The 15,005-nt window shown below is 34.7% G+C and overlaps 1 protein-coding gene across 1 annotated transcript in view; it reads right to left on the reverse strand.

Moving 5' to 3' along the window:
• LOC127967762 (arf-GAP with coiled-coil, ANK repeat and PH domain-containing protein 3) overlaps positions 1-2,256 on the reverse strand; it is a 75,312-nt gene extending 73,056 nt beyond the window's left edge. Inside the window, exon 1 of the mRNA XM_052568423.1 lies at positions 2,037-2,256. Within this exon, the coding sequence (XP_052424383.1) occupies positions 2,037-2,083 (47 nt within the window). The 5' untranslated portion in view covers positions 2,084-2,256. The remainder of the gene's footprint in view (positions 1-2,036) is intronic.
• Positions 2,257-15,005: the final 12,749 nt, after the last annotated feature.

A 15,005-nucleotide genomic window follows, 5' to 3' on the forward strand; every position in this document is an offset into this window, starting at 1 on the left:
TCAGTGTCTGACATGGAAGATAACAGATGAACTGAACTGATCCAGTATCTCCTGTGTCCTTCTGAACAATCATGTATGATGACGGATCTGATTCACACGACCAGCAAGAGATGAGACTCACCTCATCAGAAATCATCTGAAGTGAATCTGCCCGTGCTGAAAGCTGCACATGTGCCCACTGAACTACTGAAACCAAGACTCTCACTGCGCTGAGAACAAATCCAACCAGTTTATATTGCCACAATTCCTGCTAATAAATAGACCACCAACGCTAGAAAATAAAGAAATAGTAATTAAAATGACCAAAACCAGACTTTATTCGTTCTATGTAAGAATGTCCTGGTAAACATATCATAAAAGTCTTTTGAAGCTATAAGATAAACAGACTAAAATTCTTCATCTAGTGATTCAATTACAACTGTCTGATTCAGAAAGCATATTGAAATAACTGTATCCATCCAATTGGCAAATGAATCCGATTATTATGTTTTTTATAGGGTCAGCCGTTTCATAGAAAGCACAAAAAGATTGGACTTGGCTGCTTTACTCTCATGAATGCTTCAAGAAAATTTGAATAACAAATGATTAAATTTCACTTTAGTTCCCTTACACTGCAATTATATGGAAAAGAGCAACTAGAACATTCTCCAGAATTTCTCATATTGGATTAAACAGAATGAATATAGAAAGTAGTTACGGGTTATGTACAGGTTTGTCTGTAAGCATCTTCACTTGCTCTTTTTAAATCACTCAAAATGTATCTTTATTCTTTGTCTTTAATGTATATTAATTATAAAAATTACCTCACTGTAAAGAAAAAAAGAAAAAAAAGGAAGTTGCTTTTGGAAGTTGAAAATAGAACAAAGACTGAGACGGATTTAAAAGATTAGGATTTCAAATGTCATGTTAAAGCAATGTGTTACTTGCCCTTTCTTTGTAACTGTTAGTGAAAACCATTCTTCCCTCTGTTCACGTAGCAAATAATAATAATTAAAAAAAAAAAAAAAAGGTTATTGAGAGAGTGAATTAAAATGAGAAATACTTAGATTTATAGTTGTTTGGGATTTTTTTTTTTTTTTTTAAGTCATCTTGAGTTCCCTTTGGAGTTTGGAAGTTTGCTGAGGCCATGGTTGAGAATCAATGTTTTAATTCTGTTCTGTCCTCTGTGAAACTTAATAACTAGAATAAACATCTGCAAACAATAATTAGCTTGTTTAGTTATTGCAAACGAACCAGATGCCCTGAAAAAAAAGAGCGAGTCTGCTGATGACTATTATGATTAACAATGACTACTAAATGACTGTACTCTGATCTCAGATAACACGATACAATCTTTAGTATCAATGACTCCAATTAATTTTTCTGTAGCTTATTAATGTGCATATGCATCATACACGCAAATATGCGGCAGAAGGGTGCGTCCTTCAAAACGCAGCCCATTAATTTACTGTAGTTCATCCCATTTCCAATTACAACTACAGTGATAATTCACGTTATTCACAGAAACAGATGACCATAGCCTTCATGAATCATGTAAATGCAGTGTCTCTGCATTAATAATCCTGATACTTGGCAACGCCCCCCTTCATGACTTCATCAGAACATCATCACTGCATTCTCTTTCATCTGATGCTTTTGCATTAGGAACAACCGATTAATCTCATGTAAATGACTCCGCACAGGATCCACCAACAATTATACAATAAAACAGCCATACTGAGACACTGCGGCTAAGCGTGTCCTTAAAAAGCCCTCATTCATTCAACTGGTCCCTGAAGAACACGGCGATGGTCTCATAACCTAGAAAGACGCCAAGCGATGTCCCAAAAATGATGCCTATGTAGCCAGCCTGTGCAGTGTTTACATGTTTTAAGACAATATTGTTATAGCCAACATTAAACAGAAAAACATTAACCTGATTTAAGGCACGTCGTGTTATAAAATTAAACCTGATCCCCAAACAAGCAACCCCATCAGCGGCGTTTTAAAGCGAATCTGAGCGTTCACATGCAAACCGGCGCCAGCTGTGTTCTCACCTGAAGCGGGGCGAATCTTTAATACATTCCTCAAAATCCACCGTCATTTTTGCTGTTATTCCGTCTTTCAGTTAAAAATGTTGCATAGCATTGCCGGTGGCTGTAATACGCCAAAATGTGAAAGGCGAGTGTATCCCTGTCCCCAGTAAAATAGTGACACTGAGACACACTGCTACAGATCTGTGTGGGTCAGTTTCAGCGCTGCGCGAGCTAAGGGACCGTCAACAAACACGCGGCAGAACAATATAAGGGAGCGTCCTCCAAAATGCATCCCATTTATATTTTTACTGTAGTTCATCACATTTGGGATATTTGATGTGGGTGTGTGTATTTATTTCAATTATTTTTATTTCGTTTAACACTTTTCAGTAAGGGCACCTTAATGCATTCGTTTACAAACAATAAGCAACAGCCTACATTGTTATAGCATTTATTATTGTTTGCTAATGTTACTTCGTTTTAGTTCACAGTGCATTCAGTGATGCTAACAGATACAACATTTAATTTGAATGTTTTTTAATACATCATACAATTATTATTAAACGCTGATATAAATATTTACCAAGATTGGAATCTGTAGAACTGTAGAATACATTGTTAGGTCTACTGATAGTTTAGATAGATTTATAATATTAAACTGTGCTTGTGTGTGTGTGTGTTTGCGTGTGTGTACATACTAGCAATAACTCAGTTCCTTTATTTATTGAATTAAGTATATATAAAGTATACACTTCGTTCAATATTATTAATATTATATATATATATATATATATATATATATATATATATATATATATATATATATATATATATATATATATATATATATATATATATATACAGGGGTGCACATAAGTAATCCGCAGGGAATACATAAAGTGATTCTTCTTAGGCAAACAAAGAAAGTAATAGTAAATATTAACATTTTACCAAGCTGAAAAATATATGTGCACCCCTGTGTGTGTATATATATAGAAATAGGATTACGTTTTTTATTAATTATATTTTCATATATATATATATATATATATATATATATATATATATATATATATATATATATATATATATATATATATATATATATATATATATATATATATATATATATATATATATATATATATATATATATATATATATATATATATATATATATATATATATATATATATATTTGAAAATGTAATTAATAAAAACGTAATCCTATTTCTACTAAATATTCTTTTCAGAATTGTTGTGTCCAATACTGTTAAAAATATGAATAGGGTATTCTACTAGAAATGCAATTACGACAATAAATCAACAATAGTTTTCTTCTACATTCCTCAAAACTGACATTTAGTATCACAATCTTTATGAAAATGTTTATTCATGCATTAATTTATTCATTTATTCAATGTTTTAACAGTACCTAGTAATGGTGCCCTTACGAAAATTAACCATGGTTTTACTACAAATAAAACCAAAAAACCATGGTTACTATAGTTAAACCATGGTAAACACAAAATAACCATGGTTTTGCTATATTAACCATAGTTTAACCATGGTATTTGTAGTAAATATGTGGTTATACAAATGGTAGTCAACACGCCAAAAAACCATGGGTTACTACAGTTTTACTATAATAAAACCATGGTTATTTTTCGTAAGGGCGTAGCCGCGGGTGTGCCAGGGTGTGCCTGTGCCAACCACAGTGGCAGCTGGCACACCTAAAAATAGATGCAGAATTATTTTTTATAGTCTTAATAAAAAATGTTTACTAAAGTTGGGCTAATGTTGTTTACTTAAAATATATATATATTTTTTTTTTGTTCGCGACTCTGTTGATTCAGATCGGCACTTCGGAGCCTGTTCGCGACTCGGTTGATTCAGATCGGCACTTCGGAGCATGTTTGCGACTCGGTCGAATCAGATCGGCACTTCGGAGCCTGTTCGTGACTCGGTCTATTCAGATCGGCACTTCGGAGCCATAGACAGTAAAAGAAATGGACACAGCGACCCCATTGGAACTCAATTGAGACAAGTGAAGCCCAGTTTTAGCGTTTTTTAGCACTTCCGTTTCTGACGCGCAGACTCAAACGAAGCTTGACGACGTCAGCAACCTGTCTGACAGATGTAAATCTTCTAGTAGCTGTGCGTGCAAACTGCCTTCGTTAATCTTGCAGAGACGGCGAGCTTGAGCGGGGAGTTCTTTGTCGTGAGCGAGCAGGAGTAAGTATTCTGATTCATTATTTTGTATAGTATTTTAAAATTTAACGCCAGTACGCCATATTAAGTTAATTGCCTTCGAGCTTCTCCACCTGTCTGTACGGTAATGCGACAGAGAGCCGAGTGGTTATGACGCAATCTGAGCCTATTTTTTACAAAAACTGTTTATACGGGGCCATAATGTAACATAGAAGGTAATGGAGCCCTTTATACATTGTCGTGTATCTTTAGAAATAAATAATGGACAAACGGGGTCTTTAAACGCCTCAGATGTAAAGTTATTCGCTGTCAAAGTGACGCCAAAATGAATGGGAGTCAATGGGAATGCTAACGCAAGTGAAGTTCTGCTACAAGATGGCAGCCCCCACCCGACTTCAACTTCCGGTCGAGTTCCTTGCCCCCTGTTCGGAGCCTGTTCGCGACTCGGTCGACTCAGATCGGCACTTCGGAGCCTGTTCGCGACTCGGTTGACTCAGATCGGCACTTCGGAGCCTTTTCGCGACTCGGTTGATTCAGATCGGGACTTCGGAGCATGTTTGAGATTTTTTTAAATTCAAATCTGGACATCGAAGCAGGAAGTGTTTGTCAAACAGTTAATTGGTGATAAATGAATATTTGGCCTTGAGGCTTTTTTTTTTACCTGTCGATTCAGCATGTACATGGACCCACACACAAAGGTGGACACACTCTATATGGGTGTCAGAGGTGTAGTGGTAAAAAAAGAGGTGGGTAAACTATAAATTCTGGGTGACCACATCGTGGTCAAAGTAAGGGGGCCACTGCCTACCGGTGTACGTGTATCCTGATGACATCGCTATAGGCTATCATTTGATATTACTACCAAGGGTATCACTGGTTGTTACCTCATATAGGTCACACAATCACTATTCAGTTCATACATTCATCTAAGTTATTGTTAAAGAGACTCAAGAAGGAATAATAAGGTTGAAATCTATAAAGTTTACTAAATGATAAAACAGAGAAAACATTTTTTTAAAGAGGAATAGAGAGGGAGGCTTATTATTTTCATAGTCGATTAATCTGTTGAATATTTTCTCAATTAATCGGTTAGTTGATTGGTCTATAATATGTCAGAAAAATGTGGATCAGTGTTTCCCCAAAAGCCCAGGAATGGTCCTCAAATGTCTCCTTTTGTCCACGACTCAAAGATATTCAGTTGACTGTCACAGAGGAGAGAAGACACTAGAACATATTCACATTTAACAAGCTGGAATCAATTTTTTTTTTTACTTTTGTCTTTCATATATTTTATCAATGACACAGACTTCAATGACACATATAGCTTCATTGCAGAAGGACATTCTTTTGTTCACGTGAGATGATTGACAGCTTTACAAACTAATGATATTGCACTGATGTCATAGCCAACGCGAATCAATAAGAGGATAGTATTCGCTAGCTCTGTTAGCTGTTTTAGCTCTTCGGATTGCATAAATCAGTGTAAAATGAATAGAAATGATATTCTGTATGACGAAATATTTTACAAACATGTCATAAAATTATTATCTATTCAAATGTGCGCAAAATAGCCCTGGCGGATCGTGGATATCGTACAAACACAAATAAACCGGAGATTAGATGAATGGCTGCTGTATGAGTGATGATTTCTATTCAAAATAACGAACGTTATTATTATTATTATTATCAATATTATTATTATTAATTGCCTGATATCAATTTTTGAATCTTGATGCAGTCTGTTGCGTGTCGTTCATTTTAAACGAATCTTTAATATGACTCAGGATTACCGAGTTGTCTCAGAGAGTGATTCGTTCATTTTGTGTTGATTGCACATGCGGATTACACAACATGGTTCTGAATCGACAGATGAGGTCCGAGTCTTTTATTCTTCATGTCAGTCCCATAGAGATGGGAAGAGAAAAGATAAGTTCATTTTGCTGAACGAGACTCAAAGATCCGAGTCCGTAAAATGATCCGAACTTCCCACTACTGGCAACACCGCAAGCAATTGGTCAACAAGTTGATAAAGTTCAAAATTATCTTATTTGGAAGAAAATTATTACATTTAACAATTAACTACATTTTGACACGACCTGCAAATTAACACTAGGAGTATGGTTGGACGGAAGCAGTGTGACAAAAATACTATCCCATAATTTTGCACAGTAATCTGACAATAAATGTGGCACACCCAGATTTTCATATGCACACCCAGAGTCTCTTTTCTGGCTACACTACTGGACCTAGAAGAGCTTTGAGCTTGGTCCGTCTCTTACGTCGATGCCGACGTCACGTCTCGCCCTCTCCCTGCTCCCGCGATTTTGGAAGTTGATTTTTTGAAATGTTTTTGCTGTCCTCCGACACCGCCTTTAAACTTCCAGCACATAGAAAATGATAATTTGAAAACCAAACCAAACATTGTATACATAGTATTACTCATTGCAAAGTCAACCGATCTAAAGACTGAAAATATAAATGTTTTGAATAACTTGACATTTCAGTGGCTGTTTTCTAAACAGGCATCGCTTTGGCTTCTAAAGGTCAGCCATCAGTGTTTTCACTCACAAGTGTTGTGTGTTTTACGGTATTATTTATTAGTTATATCCAACATCCGATTAATCTTTTTTCATCCGTTACTGATTTTCCAATCCTGTGAATGCCTAGTATTGATAAACATTAAGCGAATAGATCTGAAAGCATGCTAAAATCCGCCGCCCGTTATTTAATATTTTTCCAATATGCAGGGACCAAATATAGTTGTGTCTCTATGACAACCACACTCACGCCTCCAGAGTTTCATCACGCGCGCGTCTGTCTCTCTCGTGATGAAAGCAGCAGCGGACCAAGCTGAAGAGAAAGCAGTCTCTGCCAATACATTAGAAAATCTACAATAATGAATACATGTGAATCAGGAGGATTGAACTTGGTTTCTGTACTCTAAATAATACCTTTAAAATTAACTGGATCAGACATTTCACTCTAAATCCAAATTCTTTGTGGAATTTTATACCTAATTTCTTTTTTCAAATTAGGTGGTCTTAAATTTCTCTTGATTTGAAGTTACAAAATTGATAAAATTCCTTTAAGCTTGTCCTGCTTTCATAAACAAATGTTGCTGGCTTGGTCTCTATTATATAAACATAACTTTTCTCCCCATACGTACCTTATTTGGAACAATTACAATATATTATATAAAAATAAATCTTTAGTTTTTGAAAATTAGTTTTCAGTAGGCATAATACGAGTTAGTCAGTTATTAAACCAAGAAAGCATGTTACTCACTTATTCTGAGTTTTTAGCTGTCCATGGAATTCCAGTAACACCAAAGGAGTTTTCTGTTGTCATGGATGCAATTCCCACAGGAGTTTTGGCATTATTCAGAGCTAATACTCAAAACAGTATTACACCCCCCTCTACGTTTGATTGATTTGATACTCATATTGGAAAAAAACGTTGTTTTGGCCCTAGAAATATGAATGTTAACAAAACTGTTCGTTCCTTACTTCAAAAAGATATTGTTTCTTCTGTATATTTTATTGGAACAGATTAGTCAAAGGTTTAATATGGAAGGACATTTTGACCTTACCAAAAAAATATATTGGTAAACAAAGTCAAGGAAGTGTCTTTTAAAATTTTACATAGATACTACCCAGTAAATAATTTTCTTGTTAAATTTAAAAATGATATTGATTTGAATTGTTCTTTTTGTAATATGAGTACTGAAACTTTGTTTCATCTATATTGGCATTGCTCTTATGTTAAAATATTTTGGAATGCTTAATAATGATTTAATAATAATAATAATTAAAAAAAAATTAATCAGTCTCTGCCTGAAAAACAATTCAAAACAGTTAAAAAATATGCAGTTATTTTAATAAAATGTTTTTTTTTTTTTTGCTTGTTCTTTTTTACACTAATCCAACCAGTGCATGTGGTTGTTCACTGTTTCACTCATCTGCATTCAGATTCTCTCACTGTTGCTTGCCTCAAAACATCTGTCATCCTCTTCAACACAACGGCTGCTCATTAAATTGCATCTCTTTTGGAAATGGAATATAAATATAAATATACTGCGGTAAAATCCTTTTGTGTGATGCTTTTCTGTTGGCAAGACAGATAGTTGTTGCGTGGCTTGGATGGTCTCTACTTTTGCCAAATATTTTAGTTAACCCAAGTAAAGCCTGATACATGAAATACAAGTTATTTAAAAAGAAATGAAACGGTTTATGTATATGTAAATTAATAATAAAACTATTAATAACAAAGTAAAAAACAGCAATTTGTGTTTTGTATCATATATTTATAGATCAGGATTTTATGACACATATTATCCTGTGAAATAGGAGAATATTTTCCTATATACAGAGAGTAAATCAAAAAGCAAAATATATTTTTATGGCCCAAAATAACATGCAATTCTGATTTGCTTGTAATGTAAATCTGTAATGATGAGACAGAGACATTCGGATCCATATGCAGAACTTTAATTATTAGAACGGTCAGACAAGCAATGATCAGTAATGGTGTCAGGTTGGTATGTTAGGGATAACCAGAATCGATAACAGAAACAAGCAAATGTTGAGGCAGGCAGCAAAGAATCAGAGTAGGTATAAACAATCCAAAGGTCAGGTACTGAAGGAACAAACACAAGGAAAAACCACTCAGAAATATCAGACTGGCTAAACAAGGCTTCGCAGAGAGTGAGAGTGATAGTGCTGCTTTTATGTGAGTGTAAATGAGGTGCAGGTGTGGCAAGGAAATTGGCTGATGAATGAGGTGCAGGTGTGGCAGGGTGATTGTGATGCAGTGACTCATGAGGAATGTAGTTCGGGTGTGGTGCAACAGTATGAGAGGTGCTAGTGTCCAAGTGGCATCTGGTGGTTGATGGGTGGAATGGTCCTGAGTGGAGTGCCCTCTACTGAAGTTCATGGGCACTCCATCTAATGATCGTGACAAAATCAGTGAGATGTATATATTTTTAACAGACTACTTAAATAAAAGATCATTATATCTCCCAATAATATGTCTTTGTTAGATGACATACAGTATATGCTTTGTTTTATAATCAAAGGTTTGTTTTAATAATTTAATCGTTTGGTTGATGTTTAAATCGACCGAAGTTGCTTCAGTCCAGATAAGTTTTCATGCTACTTTATATAATCAGTATGCATATAATACAATGCATAAAGAAGGTTATGTACTGTATAACAGTTTTTTTTAGCAAAGTTGATCATTTAGAGGCCTTGGAAATTAATGTATATAATATGATACATTAGGCTTTGTAGGGTTAATAATGATTGCACAAATCCAAATTGTATTTGATTCAAAGGTTATATTTTTATATCTCTCTAAGCCAGAAATATATATGTATAATGTCATGATGCGACCAGAGCTGTCATGCAGATGAAATTCATTTAGACATTTATGTTAAAGATGCTGAGTAGAGGTTTTGTTGAATATAAAACTATTGTCAGTAAAATGTAAAGGGAAACCATGTTCCCCTCGAACAAAACTCCACTAACAGTCTCTGAGATTTTTCTTTTTAATTCCCACACATTATCAGTGTTATAATTATGCAGTTAACTTCGTTTTTAATCTTCATTTACAGAAGCACACTCATAATCTGTGTGTGCCTGCATGTCTTTAATTACAATATTGCAGTAATGATGAAAGGGTCACAGAAGAGATTTAAAACCTCTGACAAAGTATACAATTTAGCAAATTTGTGACATCAAGCATGTGAACTCCTTTGTACACACGGTCAGATTGTCCGCTTCCGTTCAATCCCTCAAGGTAGCTTTTGGAATGTTGGTATCATGCTGGATTCCAGGATCATGGGGCTTGTTTTTTGTGTGCAGAAACTAAAGTCGGTGCATGAGGTGTCAGTGTTCATCTTCAGTAGAACAGACACTGTTGTGCACACCTTGTGTAACTCTGCACATGTAGATATCCAGCGGAGAGGAGACAAGCCGCTGCCAGAGCAAGACCTGGACCTAGTCTTTTAAGGCATTTAATAAACTGAATGCTTTTGCACCCCCGTTTTTTTAACAATAGGCCTAGTTCAAGTTTGAGGTCAGTGATCCCCTTCTTTTTTCAAGAAGGATGCATTAAATTGATAAAAAGTGAAAATAAAAACATTTGCATTCTTAAAAAAAAAACAAAAAAACAACAACAATATATATATATATATATATATATATATATATATATATATATATATATATATATATATATATATATATATATATATATAAAATGATTTCTAAATGTTCATTCCAATGGAATTATTAAGGAAATTACAGACTACATATTATAACACTCTAAAATAGAAAATGTGACATTAGCAGGTTATAAGGGAGCAATAAGACAGAAAGGTTTTCTTTTAAAAAGAGGTCAGAACAGGGCTGATTCACATCTGCTGCAGTCTTTGGAGGTTGTGTAGTTGTGAAAGATCAGGGCCAGTTCTCTAAAAATTCAATCCCCTGAAGGGATCCCCAGTTGCTGTTGTGCAAGAGACATAATCCCATGATGCTCCAGGGGGACCTTCCTTGTATTAAATGCTGTGTAAATTGCTTTTACAAGGTCACCTTGACACATCCTCTGCAGTGAGGTTAATCTGCGATGTGCTTATATGTTGCTTTGCTGTTAGTGACCACCTTAAAACATCAGGTAGCACTTTATTATACAGTCCTGTTCTTCATGTCCATACCATGTAATTATTGTAGTTATTACAATAACTAAGCAATAACTAGGGACTAACCCTGAACCTACCCATGGAATTACACCAGTACTTTCTTGGGTAAGTTCACTGTAAGTGCATTTTCACGTACTGTAAAATAAAGTGTAACCAATCATTTTGTGCTGGTAAGTATGCTTGATAATGTGATCATTTCATTGGTTGATTATAAATAGTTGAAATTTATATCCCACTGGAAATTGAAGTGTAATTGCTGAAAAGAGGAATTTACTGAATCGCATTTCAAAGATAGTAAATGTAGCCAATATTAAATGCAGTTATTATAAACTTAATCATTGCTATTATTTGGTGCCAACGCTGAGCATTCAATTAAGCGTTATTCCATTAATTTCTGAAATATAATTAAATATATACATACATTTCAGGCACCTAAAGAAATTTGTTTTTATTATAATTTAATATTTCCGTTACATGTACACCACCGTTAAAATGTTTTTGTTTTAGTATTATTTTAAACGTAACACAGCAAAGAATCATTGAAGTGACATTAAAAATGTATAAAAGACTATTATAGATAATTAACCGATCCCAACTCTGAACAGTAACTAAAAATTCAATCTATTAGGCTCAAAGACGACACTTCCCATTTTGGTGTCTGCCTCAAATTCAGTTACAAAAGTGATTTAATACACATAGAAATTGAACATTGAAAAGCTGTATTAATATTTAATTGTTTGGGATGCTTGGAAACCCCTTTTCATCTTTAACCCATTTAAAAAAAATAAAATAAATTACATTTACATTTATTCATTTAGCAGATGCTTTTATCCAAAGTGATTTTAGGCAAACATCAATGCCTTGAATTTTATGCGAGCAGCTATTGGAAGCCAGTATGAATTGATAAACAGAGATGTGACGTAATAAATAAATAAATAAATACAAATCTAATAGTTAAATTACAAGCAATTAAATATCGGCTATATATAATAATAATAATAATTATTATTATTATTATTATTTTTTTATTTTTTTTGCTATATGAATCCAAATTCTGTAAGAACATGTTCGTCATATTCAGATGCCTGGGATTTCTTAAAAGGCTAAACAAAGATTTTATTAATGTATTAGTCCTGCTTTAGTCCTGTTTTCATTTAACATTTGCCTTATATGTCACAATAACGTGTATATTGATGGCACACAGCTCTGTGTGTGTTTCATCACGTTCCTGCTGGTAAATCATTAATACCCACAGACAGACTCCTCTGGGAGCCCGAGCATGTCTTCTTCTTTATCTGGTGTTGTGAGTGCTGAGCAGAGGAGCAAACTGCAGGAAATTAGCCCTAAAATGCCCCAGCAGCCCTGCAGAGATGCTGTCAGACGGTAATGGTGCTTTTAGCTGGAGATGTGTTCTGGCAGCTGTGCTCTTTTCTGTCTGGCTATTCTATGATTAAACACTGACCACCGAGACTACATCCTCACCGACACATGATGAGTTTTTGAAAGTATTAAATTCACTAAGGCAAATTAAGTTTCTATTTGAATGTATTTTGAATCTCTATCTGTCTGTCTGTACGTTCTTCCATATATCCATCCGTCCGTTCATCCATATCCATCCATCCATCCATCCTTCCATCCATATCAATCCATCCATATCCATATCCATATTCATATACATATCAATATCCATCCATCCATCCATGCATCCATCCATCCATGCATCCATCCATCCATCCATGCGTACATCCATGCATCCATCCATCCATTCATGTACCATCCATCCATCCATATCCATCCATCCATCCATCCATCCATCCATATCCATATCCATATCTATCTATCCTTCCATCCATCCATCCATCCATCTAACCATATCCATCCATCCATCCATCCATATCCATCCATGCATCCATCCATCCATCCATCCATCCATCCATCCCTCCATGGATCCATCCATCCATCCATCCATCCATCCATCTCTATCTATCTTTATTTTTTGTTTAAAAGTTTTCTTTTTTATATTGGCATATAGTTGATCTCCCATCTGTGGTCTGTTCTTTCTGAAAGATATTTTCTGCATTTGACTCTCGTGGCCTCATCACAGTAAATGTATTGCATTTGAACATGACTTGGACTTCAGAACTTGATCATCTTTTGTGATGCTATAAATTTAACATTTAATATACTCGTAGAATATCCATATTGTGGCTCTCATGAATGATGATGAAGCCCCCTGTCATGTGCTTCAGGGAGGTCTCATGGGATTATATTGCATAAATATTTAATAGGGAATTGAGGCGCTTTGTTATTTAATCGATAAAGACCACCATCCCAGCAGCTGACAGTGTTTGGAGCAGGATATATGGTAAAAACCTAAGAGATTTAGCAAATGCTGTTGTATGTTTATTCAATTTATTATTTTAATTATATTTATTTAAATAGTATTTCACATAGTAAACATGATATTGAATATGTAATCTAGATTTGAATGCGTTCTGAAGAAAATGCGAGGCGTACTGCTCTGATGCTAAGGTGTTGCTTTGATAATCAGGTTTGTAGAAGTGGTTTGATTCTGATTTAATGTACATCTATAGCAGAAGTTCACAATCAGGGGGCAGAGACTGACTAGAGGGTCTCAGCACACTTCCAAGGGAGGCACAGAAAGGCTTAAAATCTGAAATAATATTTCTTATTTTTATTTGTTCTTTTAACAACTTAACAACAATAACTGTGTACTTTGCTATGGATATACTATAGGGATTTGATTAATCCAAATTGAAATTAATCCAAATATAAAATCTCTTCTAAGGAATATAATACAAATGTACACTTTTATGTGTTTTTTTTATGTAAAAAAATGTATATTCATATTTAATTGTCAAGAACTATGTATTTTATTGAATAATTTTTTTTTTACATTGTACATTAGGAGCACATTAAAACAATTTAGGGCTACAATGCAATTTTTTCAAATTATGTGTTTTAGCTTAAGGGGACATACAGAGACATTTACAAACACAATCATTTTTTAAAAATTTAGCTTCAGACTCTATTTAATAGGCTAATTATGTATTTATTTATAGTCAAATTCTGTGTACATTAGGTATGTGACAGTATAAAATTTTCACAATAGTCTTTGAAGATTTTATCACGGTATATGGTTTTATCACAATGTATAACATGATAGGCAAAAAAAGTGTTGTCCTCCTAACAGGTTAAATAATTTTATTAAAGATATGCTGAATAAAGTCATAATTTTTGCTATTTTTGGACCAAAATGTATTTTCGATGCTTCAGAAAATTCAAACCGACCCTCTGATGTCACATGGACTACTTTGATGATGTTTTTCTTACCTTTCTGGACATGGACAGTATACCGTACACACAGCTTCAATGGAGGGACTGAGAGCTCTCGGACCAAGTCTAAAATATCTTAAACTGTGTTCCGAAGATGAACGGAGGTCTCACGGGTTTGGAACAACATGAGGGTTAGTCATAATTGACATCATTTAGATTTTTGGGTGAACTATCCCTTTAAGACAGCTGACTTTACTGTGTGACCCTGTCCCTCTCTCACTCTCTCTCTCACACACGTGCGTGTGCGCACACACACTCACACACACGACACGCAAAACTCCTCATTTGAACAGTCAATATATCAAATACTTAAGATTGTCAGATTGTCGTAGCAAAGAATTACCTCCTCCCCCAGGTTAACGAAACGGTCGTCCATAAAATGCGTTGCTGTTCTGTTGTAAGCAATCTTAAAGATTACTAAATATATCTTCTTTCAGAAGGCCAAATAAAGTGCTTTTGCTTATGCCTAGATACACACAGCATCTCCCTGACATGACTACTTCAACACTAACTGTGGATACTTTGTCTTCTTTCTTTGCGTGAACATTTGGGTGACATTACGCAAATATTTCCAAATAGTGATGTAGAGATGTGGGGGTGTGTTTAAACAAGGCGTTTTAGGAGGGCGAGGCAGAGTCTTATCTTTGATAAAGAATATGTCTTTGGATTTTGAGACTTTATCTTTGCAACTTTACAGATCTTCTTCATGCATCAAGAGCTTGCAC

This window comes from Carassius gibelio, chromosome B11 (genome assembly GCF_023724105.1).
Source record: "Carassius gibelio isolate Cgi1373 ecotype wild population from Czech Republic chromosome B11, carGib1.2-hapl.c, whole genome shotgun sequence".
NCBI lineage: Eukaryota > Metazoa > Chordata > Actinopteri > Cypriniformes > Cyprinidae > Carassius > Carassius gibelio.